At 40.7% G+C, this 27,754-nt stretch overlaps 1 protein-coding gene across 2 annotated transcripts; it reads left to right on the top strand.

Annotated features, from left to right (window-relative positions):
• The first annotated feature begins 4,886 nt into the window (after positions 1–4,886).
• Positions 4,887–22,358, top strand: C20H5orf63 (chromosome 20 C5orf63 homolog). 2 transcript variants are annotated; one of them, XM_051163263.1, is made up of 5 exons: positions 4,887–6,079; positions 16,945–17,062; positions 20,587–20,643; positions 21,246–21,395; positions 22,057–22,358. In XM_051163263.1, exons 2-5 carry the CDS (start codon positions 16,952–16,954, stop codon positions 22,099–22,101), a joined length of 363 nt encoding a protein of 120 aa, XP_051019220.1. In that variant the 5' UTR covers positions 4,887–6,079; positions 16,945–16,951; the 3' UTR covers positions 22,102–22,358. The 2 variants fall into 2 exon arrangements, with proteins under 2 accessions (XP_051019220.1, XP_051019219.1); XM_051163262.1 differs by having other exon boundaries at positions 4,895–6,079; positions 21,234–21,395.
• Positions 22,359–27,754: the final 5,396 nt, after the last annotated feature.

The following is a 27,754-nucleotide window of genomic DNA, read 5'->3' as shown; positions in this document are numbered from 1 at the left end:
CAAAAGGAGGTTGGAGGCTACTAGTTCTGGAGTTGACAACAATGGTCTAGTTCTAACAGATCTTCTGGGGACATTCGTGGGACACTCTCACCTCACAGATTTTTAAAGATAAATAAAGAGAGAGGCTGGAGTCAAGGCCCCTGTAAAAACTGTAATTTCTCTGCCAGTATGAGGTTAAACTTTAACAGCTGTGGTATCCATCTGTGAAATGTCATTTCTGTTAGTTCCATCCTATAGCTCACACAATAGAAAAATCACACATCCATCCCTGTAAAAGTCTACAGTTTCTCTATAATGTATGGCCACTCAAGCTACACTAATTTATTCTACAATTGCTTTTATTTTTTAGCATTTTTATTTGACTCTTATACTACATAATTAATGGTGTTTACACAGAAAGGTTGTTTAGCTAATGTAAATGGTGTAAGTGGATTACTTGAGCAAGCCTTAAAACAAATAAGCATTTTTCCCCTTTGAAATTTTTTTCACTCTCCTCTAAATGTCTGGCACAAGAACAGAGTTTTTTGGGTTTGTTTTTTTTGGGGGGGGGTTGTTTGTTTGTTTTAATGTCAAAGGGGATACAGAAATCAGGTTTCTGAGGTCCATTCTTTCCTGGTGGAACAGGCTTATAATTCAGTTTCCTACTACAATGGTAGGTAGTCAGCAGTGACTCAATGACCCAACACATCCCAGATTCAAAAGCACATCTTTTCTTTGGAAGGTTGCCACTCTTTCTCTCCATGACCTTAAACATAACCTAATATCTGGCCCTTTCAGATCATTTCCTGCAGCTGGCAGTACCTAAAAAGTGGGACTGACAAGACACACAAATATGCTTATCATAAAGTACAGAAAAACACCAAGGAAACTCCTCCCAGGTCTCTGAATATTTCTACCATCATATCACCCAACTGTGGCAATTACTCATAGCCCCTCCTACTCAAAGCCCAGGTTCCATGTTCTTTGAGTGACAGCACAAATCTGGCTACTGTCAGTTAGGGCAGGCATGGCAGTCACTCCCTGCCAAGACATTTTTTTTTTTTAAGTATTCAGAAGGAAACAGGTCCATGCCAACAGCCATTTCTTTACTTCTGCTTTCTCAGAGGCAAATTCAAGGGAAGGAGTGAAGCCACCACTTCCCACACTCACATGTCTAACTCTCCTGAGGCCTTAAATGCAAGGCCTGTCTCTAAGTCACTTCTGGAAGAACAGATAGTGTATCATCTAAAGTTGTCTCAGGAGTGACAGACCTGGCCTCTCAAACAGGCTTTTCCTAGAGTTAGGCTGAGGCCTTAGACATAACCACTGAACCAATAGTCTTGAGGTCTGAGTACAGAACTTAGGATCCAAAGTAGTCAGAACACAGCCTGCTGCTTCTGTTCTCAGGACAAACACTAGAACTGGAGTCCACAGAGGTCAATATGTAGGTCAAAGGCCTACTACGAAATAACTATTTTCGCTAAATAAAATATGCACACCCAAGGGCTATCTGAAGACCTTCAATCTTACCTTCACACCATTTGAATAAAAGCTGTGGAGAGCTCTTGTTTAATTTTTTTTCTTTAAAAATAAATTTGTAATTTTATTTCTGACTTTATTTAGCCAAAGTAACCAATGAATACATCACCATGTCCCAGTATTCTTAACATTGTAGTAGCTCTCATGTGCTTAGACAGTCTCAATGGAGAGTTGTTTTCAATGAATGCTAAATCAAGCTCTTAGTGACACCCACACAATGTTCTACTTTGTGACCCTTGAATAAATGTTTGTAATTTTACTGTGGCCAATTTTTTTTTTTTTTTTGAGATGGTCATTTTTCCCATTAAAACTCCAGAAATTTTCTCAAACAAAGGCCCTGTGCTTGGCATGCGGGGGTGGGAAGCCTGGACCTGAGGCCAGGCTGTTCTGGGATAAAAGGTCTAACACAGACAGACATTCCCAAGGTGCCTGGACTCTGACAGGAGACTCCTCAGGGGTTCACAGCCATTTCAGGGAACTCCCATTCTCAAGTGAAACTGTTTGTACACATTCCAAGTTTTGTGCTATCACTTAAAAACTGTATAACTACCCCCCAAAAAAACTTACTAATTAAACGCACACTCTAGAAATGAACTTTGACCCCTTACAGGAATTTACCCGGAACCAACGCTGCAAATCTTTCACTGTGACCGTTGAAAAAAAAAAGCTATTCATCTTAGTCTGTAAAATCAAATTTATAAATTCAACTGACTATACAAAAAGCTTCATTTTCCAACAGGATAGAAATGAAATTTGAAAGCTGACCTGGAGTTACACGTCTAGGAAGCTTTTCTATCACTCCATAAAATGTACAATATTCATGTTCTATCATGATACTTACAGGTAGACACATTAGTTCTTAAGAAATACTCTATTTGTACCTATTATAGAACGACATTGTCCTGCTCAAAGATGAGGACTTATCAGAGTGTATCAACAAAAACCGTTCATCGGTTTGTTTAAAATTCCCAAGTACTCCTTTGGCTGCAAACAAATGCTGATAAAGTATGAACCTGAAAATTCTACTTTCAAATTGTGTCTTCTACCAATATCATATAATCAATAGGGTTTGTTTAAGGGATTCATTGCTGAACTGGTTTGTTTTGTTTTGTTTTGGGGGGTTTTGTTTGTTTGTTTCACTGAATGCAAAGTGATTTTTGTTTAGCAATAAGCCCACAGGTACTGGCAGCTCTTTTCTATCTGTGAAGATATGGCATGTTATTATGCCTCCATTTCATCATATGTAAAATGGATTAAATACGTTAATGAGTACCAAGCTTTCGTGAGCAATCAATAAATTTAACTTGAGTATTATTATACTTATTACCCATCATTTTCCTATTATTCACAATATCACCACACCTGGAGTCTATACTACTTAGTCACCTCCTGACATTCCTGTTTGTTCCACCTATACTAAGTCATTATCTTCCCAAACAAAGCTGAGCGATCCTTTTAGAAAACAAATACAATTATTCCAGCTCCCCTTTCTGTAAAGGGACATAGTCAATCAGAAACTATTCCAGCTGCACTTAGCTCAAGCCCGCCCTGGGTACCGGGGCTGACTCAGGCTTGTACTCTTCTGCCTTTTTTCACCCCTCATTCCCCATCCTCTTCAAGCTTTAGCCATACTAGTCAGTTGTCTATACATGTCCAGGCCATGTTCCTTCATTCTAGAGAGTTCTGTCTCTGTCCTGGTTCTGTCAGATGCCAGCACAAAAGTTGCTTCTCTAACTAGCTGGCACTCCTATCTTTCACAAGTCATATTCCTTCTCTTCAAAAACGCTTAGCTAAGTAAATGCATAATCCGGTTAAAGGATAATTTTCCCCATCTGCCTTGCCTACAAGATTATAAGGTTGTAAACGTGGGGAGGTACAGCTCCCAGTTTTACTCACCCTATTCCTTATAACCCAGTTCAGCTTCAACTCAAAGGAAGAGGAAGACAGTAAATACTGCCGTAATAAGTGAATGAACACAGCAGGGAGAGGTTAAAATGGCCAGTCTCAAAATGCTGCCTCCCAGCCCCAGGCTGTTGACTAAACACACAGGGCCTCTTCTCTTATTTCTTCCCTCCCTCTTTCCCTTCCTTTCTTCTCTTCCTTTTTTCTTTCTTTTCAGTACATTGTAGCTGGGCTTTCTTTTCACGCACTATGACTCAGGCACGCCCCCACCCCGGGAAAAGAGAGAAGGACTTGAGAGGAAGAAGCCCAAGCGGCAGGGCGGCGCCCGCGGGCCGGAAGTGCGGCGCGCGGCGGAAGTGCAGCGGGCGGAAGCGGCTGCCAGGCTGCCTGGCTGCCTGGCTGCCTGAGACTGAGGTGGGTAATGGCGCCGGCGCTACGGGTGAGCGCTCCAGGAGCCCGGGTGTTAGCTCGTGGCCGCGAGCCCTCCCTCCGCAGTGCGGCGTGCAGCAGGCTTCCATTGCAGTTAGCGGGGATTTAATTAAACCGGGAGCTATAAATCCCTGAGCCACTGGGGGGAGATTGTAAACGCGCGCCTGGTATGGCGCTCTGGGAACTGAATAAATGACGGAAGGAAAAATACAGCTTTTCGAAGAAAGCAAAAAAAAAAAAAACCTCAACTCATACGTCTTCCAGTGATTCACAGATGCCCCTGTCCCGGGTTTAATTGAATCCTATGAAGTGGCAATATCACACTTGACAGCCTGCTGAGTTGACTGCCTTTTTAAATAAATGTTTTTGAGTAGCCATGTTGACCTTTAATTGGGGTGAAAAGGTTGAAAAGTGCAGGAGGGAACATTGTGAGTGCTGGGCCTCTCCGGACCCGGCTGTCTGGACCCAGCCTTTGCTTTATTGGGTAGAAGCAGCCCTCTGGGCCTGCGGACAATAAAAGAGTAAATCAGACTTCACAGTTCTCAGCAAGTATTTAGCCCTGTCATTCACCCCTGACAAAATCAGCTAAAACAATTTTTAATAAGTCCAAGGGTAGAAAAGGCTCTGATAGTTGTCACTAATGAGAATAGGTATCTGATAATTTCTAAGGCTGCTCTCTTTAAGTGGGTTTTTGCCTGACTAGTTTTTATCCTTATTCTTATTAATCATGTATATGTAAAAGTGTATTTTAGTGCTCTTAAACCAACGAACCCAAAGCTTTTCAGTTCCTTAAACACAGGGATGGTGCTTAGAATATGTTATAATCCAAAAGCAGTACCTTTTGATTGAAATTCCAGAACGAGCAAGATGAAGTTACAGAATATAACGGGTTTGTTGGAAGCACCTCTCCGCCATGCAGGGGAGGAGAGGAGAGAGAAAAACTTGTAGAGAGAGAGGAGAGCAAGAGCCAGGAAACCAAAATGTCTAGGTAATATAGGTGAAGAGCCTCTGTGAGAGGAGAAGCCCCACCCCTGGGTAGGGAATTTAGGGTAGAGGGCAGGGCCTGCCAACCACACCCTGTAGCATGTAGGGACCCAGGGATGCCTGAAACCAAACACATTTCTCAACCTAAGACGGGCTTCTGTAACTACACATTGCCTTGGCTGACGAGTCACACTCCAGCTGTCTCCGTAGGGCACTGAACGAACTGAGAGGGCTGTTATTGGCCACTGTCATCTCGCTTAGTAATAAATTGTGCAGTCGCTTATAAAAATGCACATGATGCTCTCTACCAATATCTAGAGGTCTATGCATGAGGTGTATAATACATAAACATAGATAGCGAATAAAATACAAGAGAAACAGCCATGGTGGTGGTGGTGCTTGCCTCTAATCCCAGCACTGTGGTTTAGGCTGATAGATCTCAAGTTCTAGACCAACCCTCAAGACATAGTCTGACCTTGTTTCAACAAACAAACTGCCAGCACCAGAGGCATGGAAACAAGTCTGTCGTGGAAAACGCTGAGTTATTGTTTTACTGGGATAAGGCAGAACTAATCACGGTTCTATGCGAGACGTTGAAACCCAATCCTGGGGGCCTGCTGTACTTGAGGAATTACCTGGGACCAGAAAGCCCTAGTTGTAAAATTTAAAATTTGTGGGGTACTTTAAACCGGCCCCAAATTTTCTTCCCTGTTTGCTGTGGTCCACTTGAGGCTACATGCCAGAAAGGGATCAGTAATGTTTGTCTCTTTTGCTAGAAGAATATGCAGCTATGTAATTTTATTTAGACAGACTATTGGCAGGTGAGTAATATCAGTGGATATTTTTCTAACTTGGAGAATTTACTGAGCTGTGTTTGTATTTTATCCTGCTTTCCTGGCTGTATTGTACTCACAGGGACATTGCACTCAGAGGCACTATGGAGCGATGCCTTCAAAATAAGTTTGTTTTAATTAAGGTTTTTTAAAAATTTCATATCTTGTATATATTCTAGCTAGCCAATATACTTAGTTACTAATGCTCGTGCTTGGGACTTCAAACATAGTAAAGCATTGAGGTGATATGGTGTGAAATAGTTCAGGCTTATTCCTTATTATAAATCTAATCTTTTGCACCACTTTACTCAGGGAATATATATTCGAAGAAACCCAAAGCCAGCTGGACTAGTTCCTGAGTGAGTATTTCTTCCTGTTTGCCATTGTTTTGAAGGGGATACCTTCTGGATCAGGTATGTGTGGTTATACAGGTAGCAGGGTGGAGTGAGCTTCTGCAACGCTTTCCTTTTTATGTCTAGCAAATTCTAGGGACAATACGTAAAGAGAAAAGTTGTGGCTAATTAACATAGATATGTGATTTCCACATTCCTAACCCTGTTGCAGGAAGCCTAAAGATGTTACTCTCTTCTTTTTCTAGTTCTTATGCGGGAGTTAACTTTCCAGGGATGTGAGAAAAAGTAAAAATGCTGTTTTTAGAAAGTACCGGTCTTTGGCTCCTGATTCTAGAGGCTAGAAGATGCAAATACATTGATTCTGAAGTATTGGCAAGTGTCCCCTGGCTATGGCCCATCACACTAGGAAACTAGGAAAGGACCTGACCATGTGCAGAAAGGCACAACATTAATCCTTTCCCCATCCACACTTTTATTTGCCATAAATTTCCATGACCAAATATCTTCTAGGTTCCACTTCTTAAAGGTTCTGTCACCTTGCTGTTGCCATACTGGGGATGGAACTTCCAACAGTTGAACTTGCTCAAAGTGTCTCCTACACACAGCAGCATTAATGTCCAGTAATGGCTGTTTTACTTTATTAGTCTTCATCACTGTGCTGTTGTGTTGGCAGTCTTTCCTCCTCCCCAGGTTCCTTAAGGGCAGGGACACTGTCATAATCACTTACGTTTCTAATACCTGACACACTGCATACACTCAGTTCATGCTATAGATTTGAAAGGCAGTATCCCTGGAGGAAGGCTACACCTATAAAGAACATGAAAACATCTCCAGGGAAGCAGCAGAGAGGAAAGAAGAAGAACAAGAATCACCTTCCAGGGTGTGGCTAAGTGTAGTTAGAAGTAATGTGTTGGTTAACAGCTTGAACCAGGGAAGGGTATGTTTGAAAATCCACAGATTGTCGCCAAACTGCCTTCTAAGCAGATTCACCTGGAGAATTTATTGTGTTGAGTTGAATACATAGGCTGAAAGGCCCAGAAGCTCCCTACACTCCTTCCAGACTTAGCATGCTCAACCCTTTACCCAAGTATCTGTTGAACAGATTTTTAAAGAATTGTCTGTGAAAGTATGCTGAATTACTAATTTACCCCAGCTACCAACATCTTGGTTTGATCCTGTCTCAAGTCATGTTACTATTTTAAACTAAATTGCTCAAATAACAGTGAAGAAAATCCAGAGGCTTTTGTTTGTTTTGGGTTTTTTGGTTTGGTTTTTTTTTTTTCTTCCCGCTCTTTTACTAACAAGATGCCAGTGGAGTTCAAAGTTTACAGCTTTTAAACACACACACACACATATTAATATATTGACTTATAGTAATATGTTATAACATAATTTTATATGTAACTTATAACTTATAATATAAATGTATATAAATTTAAATGTGTATATATCAGGACAGTGGTGGGCTATATGCTGCTTCCTTCTGCTAGCTTGATTGCATCCAAACACAGAATGTCACAGCTATAAACAAATAAGCTTCCTCTTACTGTTCCAGGACTTTCTCATGCTAATAATGAAATAATTGGAAAATGGGTGTTAGTTCAGTCAGGAAGAAAGGACATGACATTTAATTTTTACTTAATATATATATGGTTTTGGTAAGCTAAGAGAATGAACCCTATTACATTACTTAATAGAAAGCCAGCTGAGGTCATCTGAAGTATATGCATGGAAAAAGAGGTCTTCGTGTCAAATAGAAACTAAGTGAATCTTGTTAGATTTAGAGATCAGAGCCCTGTTTATACTGAGAATTTTATATCTGAAATTTTGTCCTTCTTTCTTCTCATGAACCTTAAAATAGCCTTAAAGAAAACATATAAGCATATGCCCTGTTCAAGGAAAAAAAATAGGAATAAGCAAAAACATAATATATAAGAATTAAACATTTCAAAGTTTCAAAATATTATATTAATAGCTGTGAAAGAACAAAATAAGACTCAGATTGTAGAATCTCACACAACTTAGAGTTGTGTGGGCCTGGTCACATAGTAGTTTTCAATGTTTATATTAGACTCTGTGTTGAACAGGCTTATGACTTATTGATGATATTAATGAATTATTGGATTTGCAACAAAATGCCTTGCAGGCCTTGGGCGGTCATCTTTGGAAAGATAAATTGGAAATGAATAGAATATTAGTGATAAATGGAAGACATTTGGAATTGTAAACTTGTTTTTAGCAATGGAACTGGTATTACTATCCCAGCATGATGTAACTAAAATGTTTTTAATGAAATCATCCTCTTTCTGAGTCAGTATTAAGTATCAAAGGAACTAGTTCATGTTGGCTAAGAAAGATAATGTCGAAAAGAGTCCAAATAGTTCTGTATGCACTTTGTTCCCACTCCTCGAACTCGATGGCTTTGCCCTCAGTCTTAATGCTATTCTTATGGGTGGATGGAATTTTCAAATTGGTTTTTAAACTCTGTAAAGCCCTTATGTCTAATATAAGCTAACCACATTATGTAGGTTTCCTTGCTTTCAGGAATGGGTTTGAAGCCATTATGTCATAATCAAAGCGAACATTGTTGCACACTCTGAATGACTGCAGTCTGGCTCTTGGCCAGTTGCTGAGTCAGTATCTTTGGGGTTGAAGACAAAAGGAGGAAGGAAGCACGTGCAGACCCCATTGTGTTAATTGGTCCAGGATTCCCTCTGGACTGCTAGATACTATGAGGCATGCACTGTGGAGTACATGAGTTTTCTTGATTCACATTGTTTTCTTTTTCTCAGCTGAATGTTTTCGTAGAAACCTTTCCTTGACATTACCACATGAACCAATCCCATTACTGAGTAGACTCCTCTGAAGTAATGATCTGGAAGGAGTTACTACTACATTCTAAAGACTCTAAAATACTCTTGTGTGCACTGAAGAGTCTTCCTGCTGCACATCTGTCAGCTTACCACAGGCCAAAGCAAAGGCAGTGGTGCTTCTGCATGTGGGGAGGAATGCCAAGATGAGGAGGCTATGTCATTTAAAACAACATTTTAAGTATGTCTAATAGTATGTCTGACTCCTATGATTAAACAGTTTCCAGATGAGTGCCCGGCCACTCTGATGTCAGCTCCCCCACTTCCCAGCTCGGTGCTTTCAGAAACCACTGATAATGAATGAGAGAAAACAATTGACAGTAGGCACGTGTATTCACACTTGTGCATGGATCTCAGAGGGAATCCCTATCTTCTCTACAGAGCTGCATATTCTCAGCTTCCAAAGATAGAAACTTGTTTATGGCCTTGTGCAGGCATGGGCCAATCCTATGCTATTTCTTCAGTATGGAATTGCCCTTTCTTGGGTCACAAGGACAGGTAAGTCCTAAGCCCTGTGAGCATGCTTCTCTTGAGTCTCTGGAAAATGAAAGGCCAGACCAAGTAGTTGGCAAAACTAAGGCTCAAAGAGATGAAGAGTCTTAGACCTTGTTAGTGGCAGTTGCATTTCACTTTCGGATGTATGTTTGTGAAATCCTCACCAGAAAAGGCATTCAGCAGCTCACACATGCAGAGTTCCAATGTAAATTCTACATGAAGATGAACTTTAGCTCCGAAAGAACAATTATACTTCTTATGCTTACTTCCTCTAATTGATAAGTTTGAATGTGAATTGTGCCTATTTAAAGTATTTTGCTCTCTCCAGCAACCTTATTCAGAACTGCTTGGGACAAGTTTTGTCTATAAAGATGATCAATAATTCCAAGTTAATATTTTTCTCAGGGGCCTTCTGTTCTGGTATACATGCTTTGACGAAGTCAAAATAATAATAATACATTATTACAGTAATGACTACTGTTTCCATCTATAAGAATCAAGACAAGTGCAGAGAAAGGGCCACTGGAAAGGGATTATCCTTTGTTTAAAACCTGTCGATGGAAAAATGATTCCTGAAAAGCTCAGAGCGGGTGTCCTAGTTTGTGATTTTTTTGAAAATTTCTGAGTGAATTAAGCCATGACCTCTTACCGAAGTGTGTGCTGTCCAGTGCTGCATAAGACACAGTGCTGTGGAGTTTAAGTAGTGTCCACAGTCTGAAATGTTGAGCTGTATCTGAAATATCTTTCAATCCTGTAGTTTCTCACTTCTGAAAGCACTGTTGCTTAGGTTGTAAAAAAGGTCATTGCCATTATTTATAAAATGCCTTTTAGAAGTATCCTATAACCAATAATTAAGGTTTGATTCTCTATTCTGTGAAGTTATATGACTTTTTAAATTTATTGTTCCCTAAGACAACTTTTTGTCTCCACTCTTTTCTTCCCATTAACTATCTCTGTCTATAGCAAAAATATCTTTTAAGTTCTTAAATTCGGCAAGAATTGGTCAAGGTTTGCATTTTAATAGCAGACATTGGTCACAGGGGTAATGCCTTTGGAGCAGCATCAGATACATAATCTTCTGGTTCATGGATGTCATTTCACTGTCCCATTCTAGACAAGCCCTCATCACTGCTGGACAATGGACTGCTCCTCATCTGGAAACACCCTTTCCCACTGGCTTCCATGGTGACTCTCTGGCTTTCTTCCTGCCTCCTCAGCTGTCCTGCCTGTCCTGGCTTCTCTCCACCCAGTCACTACAAATTGGATTGCCTCAAAGATCTACCTTTTGCCCTCCTTTTCTATACTACTGAGATTATCTCATCTAGTTCCATAGCTGCAGATGCAATCTTTATACCAACAACTCTAATCTAGTTCTGGCTCTTTGTGTGAGTACCAAAGCTCTTTATGTTACGTTGCTGTGCACTTCAGTCTCAGCATTTTTCTAACTACTAACAAATTAATCTTCCAAAATACTGGAAACAAAACATTGTTCAAACTCATCAGTGGTTCTGAAGATGTACATGACAAACCACACATGACTTGACAACTGTGAAAAATTCCTTAAGGTCCCATCCTGGTTCTTCCTCCCAGCTTATTTCCCACTATTCTTTATCTCTTTGCTAAATACACATTTTTCCCATCATCACATATCCAACCCAAGACCTGGAGTGCTTCCTATTTTGTCTATATATCCCTAAATCCTAAATGATTTGCAGTCCTTCTCTTGTGGCACCATTTCCAATCATAGCCCACAATACTCTTCTTTCCCCTGGTCTTGCAGTATTTTGTACGCCCCTATTGTTATACTTCCTGCCTTCCTTATTTACCTGTCTGTGCATGTAAATATTCTGACTATATTTTTGGCTCTTCATGAATGAGGATCATCTCTTATTTACTTTCTTTGGGAAGTAGGGTAGGGTCCAGACAAGGTTACTCTATGTGACCTTGGCTGTCCTGGGACTCACTTTGTAGACCAGCCTAGCTTCGAACTCACAGAGATCCACCTACCTCTGCCTCTCGGTCTTGGGATTATCTTATTTACTTTCATCCATTTCTTTCCTTGCCACTATGGAGCTAATGAGTAAATGATCATTGGTTTTTTAATATTACAAAGCATGATATAACTTTTATCTCAATTAAGAATCACCCTTCTAAGCCTGGCATGGTGGTGCACACCTGTAATCCCAGCACTCAGGAGGCGCAGACAGATGGATCTGTGAGTTCAAGGCCAGCCTGGTCTACAAAATGAGCCCAGGACAGCCAAAGCTACACAGAGAAACCCTGTCTCAGAAAAAAAAAAATTAGAAGAGGTGTTCATGTGTTAAATGGTAGGTATATAAATTATACTTTTAATAAAATTGTGATTTTAGTGTGTAGACAAGTCCTGAATTTCAAACAGCTAAATAACATTTTCAAAAAGTCTTGCAAACTGATTATGTGTAAATGCAATTGAATGTGGCATCAGTGGAGTCTGAACACAGAAACAGAGATCTCCAGATCTCTACTCCACAATCTTTGGGGAGCCAAGGAAGCCTTGAGTGAATGTATGTACAGCAGATGAATTTCTGATTCATCTGTGATTGTTCACATAGCACAATCATGTCAAAAATTAATGCCCCAAAACCATGGGAACCTGGCAAGCAAATCAGCAGGTCAAAGTGCTCGTCAGAGTGAAGCTGAGCATGCTGCTGTGTGCAGGGGCCCACAAGTAGATGCCAGGACCATTGCTTTAACATCATGTCTGATTTGATACCACCTTCTTAGTTTGCCAGGCCAGGTACCATGACTGTGGGGCTGAGGTACTGGAACAGCACCTAAGATTCCACCCACAGTAGTAAATTAAGGTCTCGCCTTCTACGCTCCATAGTCTTCTTTAACTCCTTAGAACTGGCACCTCAGAGTATCTGTTTGCTGAGAGGTTTTGGATTGTCCCTGTATAGTGCCTTTCTTCATCACTTCCAGCTGCCCTAGGGCTCTTCTCTCTCTGTCTCTCTCTCCCAAGATCTTACGTTATGTTCCCATTTGTTCAGAAGGGAGTGAGGTTCAAGTACAGCTGTTTGCAAACTCAAAGAGGAGTTCCAAAGAAGCATCACATGTCTCTATTTCCCTGTGTTAGGTAGGACCCAGTGGCCTGAGCCATCGCCTTAGCAACCTCACCTGATTGCATAACTTCAGCACCCTAAGGTACGGGGGTTTGTTCTCAAAAGAAGGGTGTGTGTTTCTTTTCATTTAGGTAAAAATAGGAATTTTATACCTAGATGGTAATGCATATGAAGTGGATCATTTAACTTCTCACATGGCACAAATGACTACACAGAAGCCTTGAGTTCTCTTTATAGAACACAGGTTCAGCAAGAGCTATGATAATAGTGTTTGGTTAATGTCAGCTCAGCATTAAATTTACATTACAGTCTTGTGCAGAAGCTCCAACATTATCTGTTAATCACCAAGGCGGTACCTGGGCTTATAGAGACTTCTTGATTTTGCACATGAACTAACACTGCAGCTTGCTGATGAATGATTATGTGAGCTTAGAGCTTTGGTGTGCCAAAGGACTCTTTGTATGAATAAAATTCTGGTCAGTGAAGGTCAGTTTCTCTACTCAAGCGAGAACAATGTTGTTTCCCTCCTAATCAGATGCACAGTGCTTGAAAGATCCAGGAGGCCCACATAAGTGATGTGCAGCCACAGCCCAGGCTGAAATGAATAATCCTTAATAAAGGCTCAAACAACCATAGCATCTTCCTGTACTATAATCAGTTGCTTTCATGGTGTGCCCTTCAGTGCTTCTCGGGAAATGCTATAAAGTTAAGTTATCTTCTCTATCTTGCTTCAAGGAAGGCAAATTGGTCCAATCAGTCCTCCCCGCATGTTGTATTTGATTCTGCCGTAAAGACCAATGACGACTCCCTTAGTTGTGTAGGAAGGCCAGTGTCCCTTTCTCTTTCATGGGATCCACACCTTGGAGTAGCACTGGACTGGGAACAGCAGGAGTCGCCGTCTTTATTGTTAGGCTTCAGAATTTTCTAAGCACATCCTAAATCCAGTTTTATGCTTTCTCTACTTTCTTCCAGTCTGACAAAGGTGACCCAATTGTGCTGCTTTGATATTATGAGTGCAGTTCTTTGTGTTCCTGTCCCAGAGACACATAGCAAAATACAAAGGATAAAATTGTGTCTGTCCATATAATAGGAATACTTATTTCATGACTCGATTTCAAAACAATGTTGTCAGGAAGGCCTAGTGGTACAGGTTTCTCAGAAGACCAAGGCAGAAGGAGTGCAGCTTCATGGCCAACCTGGACTACAGAGTGAGTTCAAGGACATCCTGGACTATTTAGTGAGACTCTTAGAGCTTTTGCCCCAGCATTTATGAGTCCCTAGGTTCAGTTCCAATACAGGGAGTTGAGGAGGAAATTTTGTCAGCTCACAATTGGGAGCTAATAGGCAGAGACCACTTTTCAGCATGTTTTTTATAGTTCTATGATAGGGTTCAAAAATAATCGAACTAATGAAAATGTCACATTGATAGAGTAGCCCACATAAAGATTTTTACTTCAAGAAGACATAATTTGGTGAATGTGACTTTGACAGCAGTGGCGTTAGGGTTTACAGAGTTAGTAAAATGATCTCAGAAGAGTATTAAAGTGTTCCCATTGGAGTACACCATTTTTCATCTAATTTTTACAGCCATAAGTGAACTTCAAGAATTAAGGAATTTTTAGCCTTAATATCTGCCTAGGTGAAGAATAAGGAGCTTTTTCTTTATATCAGACTCTAATATAAATTTATAACATAGCACTGTGAAGAAAATAAGTTAATTGAACAATATAGTAAAAATGCATATACCTTAGGCCATTAAAAATATGCAAGTTGTAAAACTGCATAGCACTGATGCCTTTCTTAGTAAATAAATGTGCCAGGTTTAAGTAATTTAAAATATGTGAGAAAGTAGACACAGAGAGTAGAAAACAGCCAAAACTGTAAGCGGAGAGGCTGTAGCATCACTGAGGACTTTGCTTAGCTCTGTCGCTTTGAACAGATATTCCAGGGAATCTGGAATGAATGGCAGCTCTGTTTGCTATGACAGGCTTTATTTGTCTTGGGTGCAGCCAAGACCACATGCTGTGTTGTATCATGTTGGAAATTCTGAAGCCATTTTCTATTGTGGATGTGAAATTTTTTTAAAGCCTTAACACCTCAGTCTCAAGTCAGCTAGTAATAAGTTTTCCTTTCCTTTCCAGACAAACATCAATAAATCTTGTGTCCCTCCACCAGAAGCATGTAGCTGCAGTTCACCATCCTGGTTATAGTCTTGTTACACTGCTACAGAAGGCCTCTTGCTTCTCATTTTCAAGGACTGTATCTCTACTATTTATAAAGCTAAATTTTTACATTTACATCTCCTCCATAAATAGTATAGTTTTTTAAATACCATCTTATTTTACAAGACAGAGTCCTTCCAAATCCAATGATTCAGAAATGCCTACCTACCTATTATATGTCAGGTCAGTTGTTCTGCCTAGTAATGTGGGGTGAATAAATACCTGCCTTTAACATTCAGTTTGCCTGTTCATTCACATCCTATGTAGTCAAAGCTGTATCTTCAACTACATTCATCTTTTGGAGTTGTTGATTCTGGTGAATTCACAGAAATTGGGGATGCCACAGCTTAACACTTAGTTGAGAGACTCGCAGAATGGTGTAGCATTGTTTACACTCATCTTCTAAAGTAATTCTAAATAGCAGCTTCCTGCAGAGTTCATATTACATTCCTTCTTCTTGGATCGCCAGGTTAGTTAGTCAGAGGGAAATCTGTATAGAAGTGGAAGGGGAGAGGCTTATGAGTAAAGGAAAGAGTCTTGCTTTCATGGATCAGTGTCTGGGCTGTTTGTCCTGTGGTCACTTTTGCAGTTTGATAGGGGTTGGTAGTTTCTTCTGAAGTCCTATCCTTCTGCCAGAAGTAAGTTTAAGGCTAATTTACACTGGGAAGCCCAGGAGCCAGAGAAGAGTAGCACTTAATAAAGCCATGTTCTGAGAAGTAGGGCACAGGGCATTTGAAATGGTGGTAATACATACTACAGTACCTCAGCCCAAAGTTAGTAGACACTTTGATGAGCAGTAACGTTTAGAGACAGGCCTAAAGAGTGGCTGCTGTCCACACTGAGTAATTGAGCAGAGGTGAGATTAGAGTAGGAGGGAAAGGTTGCTCTAGTATTTTAACACTAAGCAAATATTTAAGTACCTATTAAGTGCACATTGTTTGTGTGTGCTGAGAAGTCCTGGTGTGAATAGTACCTGTTCTTTAAGAGCTGAACTGTAGACGAAGGGGCATACATTTTAAGCAGTAAGGGACATCCTGAAATAGAAACACATTTACTAAGGTTATGCATTAGGTTGGTTCACAACAATTCTGTGAATGGGGATGTTACAGGCTGGCCAGCATTAGTGAGGTGGCAGAAGGCTCGTCGAGGAGATGATCTGAGTCCTAGGGCAAACTAAGGAGAAGCTATGTGTTCTTCATGTGGAGAAAAAGAGCAAGTGCGGTGCTTCTGGTGAAGAAGCGGTCTCTGGGTGTTGAAGGACTAGCTGGAGAATTTTCACAGGAGGAGAGAGTGGTAGATAGAGTTGGAGAGGTAAAGTAAAATTAAGAAGTTGTGATCCCAGCAAAGTTTATCTTGGGAATAGTGGTAAGTGGTAAAGGTAACTATATGTGTGTGTTTTAGAAGTGAAATTGTAACATTTATAGACAAAGCTGAAGGCTCAGTGGAATAGCTGGGAATAATAGGGTGTCTTAGTCAAGCAGAGCAGCAGAATGAGGAAGCTTCAAAGCCCAGTGTTTGACGTGCTGCTATTAAACTGTTCCTTCTGGAATCTCTCCAATAAAAACACCGGTACGTTTGTGTGTGAAGCTCTTGAAAACCATGGCACTATCCTTTTAAAATACTTCTTAAGGTGTTGAAAAGACTTTTTCCCTGACAAGTTAGCTCAGCCTGGTTCTCACTTACAGTTTGTCTGCTTGCGTCTTTGAATGCCTCCGTCTCTTTTGGTGTAGGAGAGAGATGGCTTACGCTGTCAGGTGTACCTTTAAAAAAAAACAAAACTATGGAAGGTAGTATTGGGTGCTTGCCAATAAGAGTAAACTGTCCTTATGACTAAAAACCATCTCAGGACATCTCGTTTTCATCAGGATCTTAGCAACATGTGCACTTGAAATTTAATTTCATATTCAAATTAACAAACTCATGAAATTGGCTTACAAAAACCAAGTGATTAGGTATAAAACTAATCCATAAATAGGGTTTGGGTTTTTGAGGGGTTTTGTTGTTGTTGTTGTTATTGTTCTTTTGTTTTGTTTTAGTTCTAAGTTCTGTTTTGTCTGGAGTACAGTGAATTTATTGTGGACACTAGCCAAACATCTGGGCCTCTCTAACACTCCTGGACTCCAAGATACAATTCTGAAGCTTTCAGATCCAATCATAAGCTTGCAAGTTACTGCTTGTATTCTAAGGATCACAGTTGATGGTGCATTAAGTTTATTGGCTTATTTTTCTTTTGGCAGAATTAAAATGCGCTGGTTTCAAGGAAATAGCCTGCAGATTGCCAAATCCTCCTTTGGACTCTTGCGAAATCTCTCTGCCTCTAACACAGCTCTGCCTGTGCTGACCTTATTCACAAAGGTACTGAGTGGAAAACTAAAATTACAACTTAAAAAATAAAGTATTATTATAGTTGGGTGAAAAATATTTTACACATATATACACACATACACACACACACACACACACACACACACGAAAAGGGGTCAAATCTGTAAAGAAAAGCAGTGGGAAACTTCTTCGGACCTGTTCTTAAGCTTTTTCTCCCCAGACGCCTCACTGTTTCTCAATTATTGAGGGTACACTAATATATATAATGGTCATTTGCCCCTACATTTAAAAAAGAACTATAGATTATAGATAGGATGGTTAAAATTGTGCTATTTAGAAATAAGTCAGTTCTTGCTATTGTGGTAGTTATGTCCTAAAAATACCGTAAACATTGAACGAGCAAATACTAAACCTAGGAAAAGTACTGACCTGAGTTCCCATGAGCCCCTGGGCACAGTATTTTTGTGAACCAACTAAATGCATAACCTTTGTTTATGTGTGTTTCTGTTTAGTGATGTCTTATTCAATACATATTATTTAGTCATTAGCATTTTGCTCCTGGCCAACAACACTACCACTCATGCCTAAATGAAGCTTGTCTAACATTTGTATTTTTTCCATGAGGCACAACACAGCTTTCTTTTAGCACCATGCTTAGAAACTGTTTTTTGGTTTTTTGTTATTTTTTTTTTTTTAAATCACCAACAAAAAACACAACAGGAAATAAAAGGCCACAACCCCTACAGTAGCACCCATGGGACCATTCATATAGATACTAACTTATATTTACAGTAGGGAAGCTAAAACAAGGAGGCAAAGCATTAGCATTGGACCCTACTTTAGAAATGTAAGATCAACTGGCAACTCAGGCTTGTTATAGCTTCGTGCTTAAGCCTGTTCGTGAGGGACTGTAAAAATGCTTTCAGTATTGTCTGGGGGTTTGTAAACTTCATTATGTAGGCAAATCCACAAGTAAAGAACCAATGAATTATGAAAACCAAGTATACTTGTTTTCTTATCCCTGGCACTACTGTTAAGCCACAGGGGTAGTGTGTGTGTGTGTGTGTGTGTGTGTGTGTGTGTGTGTGTGTGTGTGTGTGTGTGTACCTTTTCCTATGTATGTGGACACATGTGTATGCAGATGCATATGGAGGGCTGAGATTGATAGCAGGAGTCTTCCCTCAGTCACCCCCCACCTTATTCTTTGAAGCAGGGTCTTTCAGTTGATTCTGCCTTAGAAGCATTGGACTTCCAGGTGAGCCAGCACACCCACCCAGTGTTTGCAGAGGTTCTAGGGATCTGACTCCAGTCCCCAGGCTTGCACTGCAAGTGCTTTAACCACTGAGCCTTGGTTTGAAATTTTCAAGAGTTTTTCACCATGTAAATTTGTAGTCCAATCATCAATAATGTCCTTTTGATAATTAACATCACTTTGTGATGTTACTTTTTAAACATAGCAATTCAAACAAAAAGTCTTTTTGATAGATTTTTCAGATTTTAGCCATTTGACCATTTAAATTCTGATAACAAAGTCTGCCAGTTGACAGTTGCAGTGGTCCACACCTGTGTTCCCCAGCACTTGAGAATCAGAGTTAGGCAGTAGGATTGCAGCATATTTAGTATAGGCCTAGGCTACATAGCAAGTACCAAGCCAGCCAGGGCTACATAGCAAGACCTTATCTGAACCCTCCCACCCCCCACTCCCAAATGCAATGTTAAAGTAGTTTTTTCAAATGAACTTCTTATTGAGAATATTTCACTTAAATTGCTTTTTATATCAATATATATGGTACTGTTGGAATTTATAGAACCAAAAATATTCCCAATATTCATTCATCTTAATATATTGAACTTGTGAAGTACATAATAAGATATAAGTAGTGTGCGGTCCAGTAAAAGAAGTAAAAATGTCAGCAATTTGTCTATGACAAGTAGAGTGCACTTTCCAGATTGAGTTTAAAACAGAAGGTTTTCTGGGTTCTTTTGGTTCCAGGGAGTACTTGATTCAGGATATGAGGTTACTGTATCTTCAGCTTTGTATCTTCTGGGTTAAATTCATCTTCATATTGGCTCTTCTTGTGTATGACTACAGCAAAACCCAGATCTCACATATCTATAGAAATGTCAACAGCAGGTTCATGGCTAATTATGGCTCTGGTTGGCTCACTTCTGAGCCAATCATAGGTAAAGGAGATAAGTTGGCCTGCTGGCTTGAACCTGTGTTAAGTCCTCCTTTCTTGTTTAGAGATGGAATTATCCACATGACAAGAGTAGTTCCTATGGAACAAAACTATAGAATTCTTAGTACCAGAAAGGACGGGTGGGTGTTAGCAAACAGTTCAAGAACAGAAGAGTAACAAGTACCATGGAGAATCCTCACCAAGGCCAGCCTGACCACAGGCCTTACTTACCCTTCCCAGAGTGTGATGAGCCTCTTTACAAATACATGCTGGCTATTTGCATTAGTAACTTGTACAAACTTCCTGACTTCTGAAAGCAAAATGCCTATACTATACTCTTCTCAAGCCTGCACTATAAAAGCAAACTCTAAAAACGTACACTTGTTACATCTGCACTTAGTACATTGTGTGGCTTTTTCTTTTAAGCTCTTATGTTGACTTTGACACTTTATCAGAAATTTTAAACATGATTGTCTTAAAGTAACAAGCCATCCATCATTTGTTTATTGTTAATGTTAATAGCAATTTGATGAACTGAATCCGGCCACACACATTAAAAAAAAAAAAAATCTAGAAATATGCAAGCCCTTATTTCAAAAACTGCTGTGAGTTAAGCTGAAGAAAAGCCTGCTCTTTTACATAATAGCTTATCTCTTCCTATATATTAAAGAGCAGCTTTTATACAAGCAACAGTAATGCTGAGTCTATTTTCAGCTCATATAAGAAAACCTATGGCTAGACTTCCAGGCACAGTGGCTAAGAGACCTTTAAAGCTGCCAGTCTGTGTTCTCCCACCTTCCTTACATGGCAGTAGAGGGGTGCAGATAGCAGTGTGTCCTAGCATTTACCTGTACTTCAGGTAGAACATTAGTCCATTGTGGATACCTTCTGTAATACTGAAACAGAAAAAACACTGTGAGGTGCTGCAGTCATTCCTTGTCTCTCTTCCCTGATAGAATCCTTCCTCTGGACTGATTAGGAAAACCAGGCTGATGAAGTTCAGTACTATCCAGTCACAAAAGAATTAAGCCATTTAGATCACCAAGGTGCTCCTCACTTAAAAGAACAGAGCCCTTAGCTAGGTAGACAGGTCAGGGGAAAGTCAGGAGCATGTAATATGCACACATACACACATGCCAGTAGCTGTATGCACACCTGTGAGGACAATACAAACAACCAGAAAGTGCAGAGAGCCAACTGTCATGGAATAGTAGCTATGAGATTCTGTGGTTATGTTTTGTGTAACCTAGTACAAAACGATCCTTCAAGTGTAACATGCTTCTGGTGTGTGCTTGGTTTTTTTCTTGGGTCGGGGAGGGGGTTGTTATACCAAATATCTGACTTTAGGTTTAACATCTTCTGTTCTTCCTGTAGGATCCGTGCCCGCTTTGTGATGAAGCCAAAGAAGTTCTCAAGCCTTATAAAGACAGGGTAACTTTCATGTATACAGCCGGGGTGGGTATAGTTTACTATATAAAAAGTATCTGCTTGGAGCCTTTCTTTAGGAAAAGCGATTTAATGATTTTCATTTAGACCTTGTTTCTATTCCTCGGGGAGTCTAGTACTGAATTCCATGGAACCCATTACCTGAATACTACTGGATCTTTTTTCTTGCTCTGACTCTTACTATGATTCAGAGGTAACAATCAGGTAGAGTGTTCATGCTCGCTTCAAACCTTGACCCCATTGCTTTTATCTTCTTTTGTAACTTCCATGATATATTTTCCTCTAGCAAACCATTGTAGCCTGACTGTTCTTACACCAAGACACTTATGTCCTGATCCCTAGGCAACTTCCCAGCTGGGACAGGTTTTGTTTCACCAGGATTGGAGCAGAGCCCTGTAGCTGAGTGGAACTGGTGTAACTGAAAAGTCCGGCTTTGTAAATGTTGGCCATTGGATGACTGTGGGCCTATGACAAACAGGAGAAAACCTGTCAGCCCTAGAAAGTCTGGGGCCAGCATATCATTGCATTGTTCCGTAGTCTATAGAATAGAGTGCTTTAACCTATCCTTGTCTTAGTTTATTTTACAGGAGGTGGACATCACACTTCCAGAAAATTCCACTTGGTATGAAAGGTATAAATTTGACATCCCTGTCTTCCATCTGAATGGCCAGTTTCTGATGATGCATCAAGTAAACACCTCAAAGCTTGAAAAACAGCTTCTGAAACTTGAGCAGCAGGTGCTGGAGACAAACTGATAAGTCAAGAGTTCACCCTCTCTGTCATAAGGCATCTGTCTGCCTGAGGGTATGACCAGGGTCTCGGTTTCCTTGTCACTTTCACAGTTCCCTAAGGATGGTATCACATAAATTGATAAATTGATGGGTATAAGTACTCATATGAGGACAGTACATTTACAGCATTCTTTACAAAATGAAGAAGACATTGGAGGGAGGGGAGCTGTTGGGAGGAGGGGGTCTCACATTGGAGGGAGGGGGAGCTGTTGGGAGGAAGGGGTCTCACATTGGAGGGAGGGGGAGCTGTTGGGAGGAAGGGGTCTCACATTGGAGGGAGGGGGAGCTGTTGCGAGGAGGGGTCTCACATTGGAGGGAGGGGGAGCTGTTGGGAGGAAGGGGTCTCACATTGGAGGGAGGGGGAGCTGTTGGGAGGAGGGGGTCTCACATTGGAGGGAGGGGGAGCTGTTGGGAGGAGGGAGGTCTCACATTGGAGGGAGGGGGAGCTGTTGGGAGGAGGGGGTCTCACATTGGAGGGAGGGGGGCTGTTGGGAGGAGGGGGTCTCATATTGGAGGGAGGGGGAGCTGTTGGGAGGAGGGGGTCTCATCGAGCTGATTTTTTTTTTCACTTTTGTGTGACTGTGGACGTGCTTCTCATGCACTGTAGAGTACCCGTGCTAAGCCGTCCTGGAACCCAGCTTCAGTGGAGTAAATGTTCTTCCACTCACTAAAGTGGAATGCGAATTGTTAATAGCTGCACATAGTCAGCAAAGGGAGGTGTTAATGACTACATCTGCATGCAGCCTGTTTCAGTAGAATTTAATAATACCTGCTTAGAATTAGCGTTCACTTTTGTTGAGTAGACCAGAATAATTATCTGAGCCAAAAAGGCTTCACTTCAGAAAGAGAAAAGAGACTTAAGCCTCCAGAATGTATTATAAAAGACTCAGCTGTACATGTAATGTTGAGGACTGCCTTAAGTTATCACTTAAGGCAATGCAACTAATTGTAAGATGGTAACTTTGTCAAATTTTTGTATCTTGGGAAAATTTATTTTAATCATAATTGAACATAATATGTACCATATAAACACAAAGTGCTATTTTATATAAAGTATTAAAGATGTGATTTTTGTCCCCTTATTTACATTATGTCAGACTTGGCAAACATCAGAGTGGATTCACTTAGAAACAAAGCTGCCTTTTCCCTTACATTACATCCCTATGAAAGTCTTTTGTGAACTGTTGGGATATCATGAGCTACTAGATCTGTAAGTGCTCAGTGTGATTTAGTCTTAGAATGATAGAATATTGTAGCACACCAACCTTAGACATTGTCCTTACATACATGAGGAAGAATGTAAAATTCAGGGATGGAGGGACTTAGTCCATGGTCACCCAGCCACTCAGCCACTGGGCCAGGTCTTGCCCAGAACATTGGCATTTCTAATGTTCTCTGGGCTTCTGTAGTGCTTCAAACACAGCAACTCCAGCCTCTGTGGGTTCAAAACAAAGTAAGTCCTCCAATGTCACCATTAAAAACAAAACAAAACAAAAGCCTTGTAGGGGCTGGAGAGATGTCTCAGCGGTGAAGAGCACTTGTTGCTCTTCCAGAGGACCCAGGTTAATTTCCCAGAACCCACAGCCCTAGGCAGCTCATAACCAACCATGCCCCAGCTCCAGAGTTTCCAGTAGGCACACACATGGTGCATATCCATGTATGCAAGTAAAACATTCATGTACATAGAGTAAAATAAGTCTAAAAATTACTATTTAAAAAGCCTTATAATTGAACAGCAGTGTTCATAATTTGTACATGGGGATACTGTATGCATTGAGCCCTGTGGTAGACAGACTAGAATGACACCAGTGTCCTCACTCTTATGTAATTCCCTCCCTTATGAGTGTGGGTAGAGATGTTCTTGGTGTAGCTATGTTATATTAAATGACAAAGTGGGGGGGTTATCTTGAGTGTTCTTACTCTAATTAGATGAGCCACTGAAAAGCTTCAGAGAAGTCAGAGAGGTCGTTTCTAGCTAGCCTGGAAGCAAGAAAATATCTGTCATATGAATTGCCTGTTTGGAGCCACATAGCAAGAAACTGGGGGAAGTCTCTAGGAAGTAAATAGTTCTTGGGACAACAGCCAGAAGGAAAATGGAGCCATTAGTCATAACTTCAAGGAAGTAGTTCTGCCAGTGATCAGTGAGCTCAAAGAATCCCTAACCCTAAGTAAAACCCACTGCCTTAGATAGTACCTCAGCATCAGTTTAGTGAGTCTCTGAGCAGTATCCAAATACTCCAAGCCAGACCCCAACAGTAGGGTTGAACATACAGCCTGGAATGTGGCTCCTCTGAAGCAATATTCTGCTTAGTATTACCATGTGTCATGGTGTCTAGGAAGTACAGAGGCAAAAGGTTAAATAGTACTTTGTCAGAATAGTTTCAACAGAGGGCTTTTTTTTTTTTTTTTTTTTCAAAAAAAAAAAAATCTACAATGTGGCTCGGTGCAGCAGTACATGCTTTTACTTCCAGCATTCAGGAGACAAAAGCAGGCAAATCTCTGAGTTCAAAGCCAGCCTCTACATAGTGAGCTCCAAGACAGCCAGAGCTATAAAATAAGATCCTTTGTAAAAAAAAAAAAAAAAAGAAAGAAAGAAAAAAAAACTCAGCCGGGCGTGGTGGCGCACACCTTTAATCCCAGCACTCGGGAGGCAGAGGCAGGTGGATCGCTGTGAGTTCGAGGCCAGCCTGGTCTACAAAGTGAGTCCAGGATGGCCAAGGCTACACAGAGAAACCCTGTCTCAAAAAACAAAAAAAAAAAAAAATTAAAAAAAAAAAACCTTACTTATAAGATGCTTAAACTAATATATTGGCTAAGACATTTTAAAAAACAATAATGTCCAGAAAACTATTAGGTCACATCAAAGATTGCAGAAGATTCAAGGGAGGATATTGAGAGGGTTTGAAAAAAAAAAAAAAGTTAAGAAAGATAGGCTTTCACTTAGTTCCTATCAAATTAGTGTGTGGAGTCATCTGCTAGCAAGAGAGAAGGCTGTCAGTGAGAGTATCAGAGAGCTGGATGTAGTCCCAAGTAAGAACACAGTAGTCTATTTCTTTGGCAATTATCTGAGAGATGGTCAAGCATCTTTGCTGTCATGAAAGAAGCTACAATTTTGTTTGTCCAGAGAAATGTGTGTGTGTGTGTATGTCTGTCTGTCTGTCTGTCTGTCTGTCTGTCTGTCTGTCTGTCTTCCCTGACCAAGTGTAGGCCAAGCATTAAAGAGGCCTAGTATAAGATACCTTCAGAATAAAATTAGTTATATATTTTTACTATGTATTATTTTATTATTATATATTATAGCATTTATAAGCTCACTATAGCTATCCCATATTCTAAGCATTGATTACACAGGCCTAATGTTTTTTACTTATAAATTTCAACAACTTTACTTTTCATCTGAGGGAGGCATGGTTATATGATAAAGATTCCTGGAAATCGTCCACGATCCCTCTGGTCCCAGTAGCTGATAAAGAGAAAAACATATACCTAGAAATGTGGTATCTAAAAAGTGGCTTGATTATGCTACTGTTGACGAGTATCAGAATGTTTCTCACAGTCATTTTCCTGTGGTGTTTGTAGCAGCAGGCACTGTCTGAAATTATGTTTCCAGGATTATTTTTTCTTACTAAAGATTTATACCATAAGCTCAATATCTACCTCCAAAGTGATGTAGCTCTCCCTTTTCTCTAACTAATACTTTAAGAAGGATCAGAAGGAACATTGAGTTTGGGTCTTCTGTTGCTGCTCTCAAATACTCATGCGATCTCTTCCTTAGAGATGCCATGCTGTAATGTCATAAGAATTTACTGGAATACATACTGTTTGGACAGTTCATTTGAGAAAACAGCATTCACTCAAAGGAGGATTTTGGTTTAATAACCTAACAACTTTATGGGCATCTACAACAGAAATCACAATACCGCATGCTATTACGAGCCATGGGAAGCAGATACTGCCGGCCTCTCACAGTGGCCTGGCTTTCATTCTCTCCAGGCTCCCAGCTCCCCTGCTCATATACTATATCTCCTGCTGCAAAGCTGCAGCCTGCCCATGCCCACAATCCCTCCTGAGGTTTCTATTCAGCCGTGCAGTGCTCTGAGCAGCTTACAGCCAACTCCCTTCAGCTTCTCTATTTTGAAATTCCAGTAGAAACTTTATTCATATTTTTCAAACTGCCACCCAGAGTGTAAGGTGGTTGGCTGAAACTATGAGAGAAGTCACCTTTGAGACAGAGCCCAGTTGGTTGTGGTGACCAAGGTCATGTGTCATGCAGATCATGATCATAGTCCCTGTCCATGCATCAGAGAATGGAGCAGGGCAGCAATAGTATAATAACTAGTATTCATGCAAAACAGTTAAGAGTGTGTCATTATACTCATCAGAAGTCAAGAGGGACAGTGTGGTGAGTTCATTTAGATCCCACTTTGTGGAAATAGAGAAGGCTTGAACCGGAATGCTCTGCAGAAAAACTGTCAAGAATTTCAGACAGGTTGATGGGATCATTAGGAAGGTGTGGTAGAGGTTTGGGAAACGCAGCTGTGAAGGCTCGGTGGATGTCCAGTGTTTTTGTTTTGGCTGTAGGATAAAACCTGGTACTTATTCCCTGAGACAGAGGGTGGATGAGAAAGTTAGGTTTTGGTTGTTTGATAGCTAGGGAAAATGACACATCGTGAATTTGCCATACTGTGGGACATCCAGGTACAGATTAAAATCCAGAGTGCAAACTGCAGGTCTAGGTTTGAGGTACAGATTTAAAAGCCACGGGGTATAGTTGGAATTTCATCCACTAGGCATATTAAGGAGAAAACAAGCAGGTACTAAGACCTGGAGTATCTTTACATACTAAAATAGAAGAAGTTGCCAGAGACGGAATGAGAGATGACAGAACTGGAAATGGGAGGAGCTTATCCATTTTCCGTTATGCGGTAGCTGTGATTCAATAACACCAGCAGTGTTCCAAGCACTGGGGCTAGCACACCAACCCTGATGCAGAGATCCTTCTCCCAGGGGCTTGCATTCAAGGAGGAAAAGTACCACATCAGTGGACATGCAACTGTCTCCTCAGAAGAGGGCCTTTCTCACAGTACCAGTAGCTTTAAATGTCAAGAAATTTAGGACAGAGACTGAAGACACTTCAGATTTGAAATGAGGAAATCAGTCCTGCCATAAACCAAATATTCCCTGAGCTTTTTCGGCCCTCGTTCCCAGACTTGAGAATGTTACTTACAATGAGAAGGAACTCCAAAAGTGTGAGCCTCAACATGGAGAATCGCATGTCCATATAAAATGGAGATAGGAGATTTGTTTGCAGAAAAGAAAGAAGGAAATGTGGCAACAGAAGCGAGAGGTTAGCCTGAACCAAGAAAGAAGTCATGAGCTTAGGAATCTTAGACGGTCAACAGCATCTCCCTAGAGCAGTGGGTCTCAACCTGTGGGTCGCCACCCCCTTGAGAAGGTCACCGAAGACATTGGAAAACACAGATATTTACGTTATGATTCATAACACTAGCAAAACTATTATAAAGCAGCCACAAAATAATTTATGGTTGTGGAGTCACCACAGCGTGAGGAACTGTTTTAAAGGGCCACAGCATTAGCAAGGTTGAGAACCACTGCTCTAGCACCTTCGGACTGAACAGCCCTGCTGACACCTCAAGTCCACTGCAAGGTGAACTTGACTTCTAGCTTACAGAAGTGGTTTGAAGAAAAAATGTTGCCCATGGGCTCCTGTATTTGGTGGTGCTATTTGGGAGATAATGGAACCTTTAGGTGCAGCCTTGTTGGAGGAAGTATATCACTGGGGTCAGGGCTGGGGCATGGGGGTCAGTTTACAGCCTTGTTCCATTTTGTACCTCCACTTTTTCTGCTTCCTATGTGTGAGAGATGTGATCTCTCAGCTTCCTACTGTAGCTGCCTGCTGTCATGTCTTCCTCACTATATGTGTGGATAGCCCCTCTGAAGCCATAACCCAGAAGAAACTCTTCTGTGAGTTGCTTTTGGTCACAGTATGTTATCACAGCATTAGAAAAGTAACTAGTAAGCACTATACGAGCATACATTTTATGTTCCTTTAAACCACTAGAAGTGTGCCCAATTGTTACCATAGCAATAGGAAGTAGATGCATTTGTTTACATTGTCAGATGGTTTTGTGGGAAGGAAGAGGCAGAGTGGAGGGAATTACAGTAGAATGAATCAATGATCCAGAAAGTTCCCACCTCTTAGAAAGTTTCACAGATACCTCGTTTGAGCCTCTAAGAAAAAATATTCAGAAAAGATCTGGAAAATTATCTCTGTAGTCCCAGCC

Source organism: Acomys russatus, chromosome 20 (assembly GCF_903995435.1).
Source record: "Acomys russatus chromosome 20, mAcoRus1.1, whole genome shotgun sequence".
In the NCBI taxonomy this organism is placed as follows: Eukaryota; Metazoa; Chordata; class Mammalia; order Rodentia; family Muridae; genus Acomys; species Acomys russatus.
This window is presented reverse-complemented; position numbering and strand designations above follow the sequence as displayed.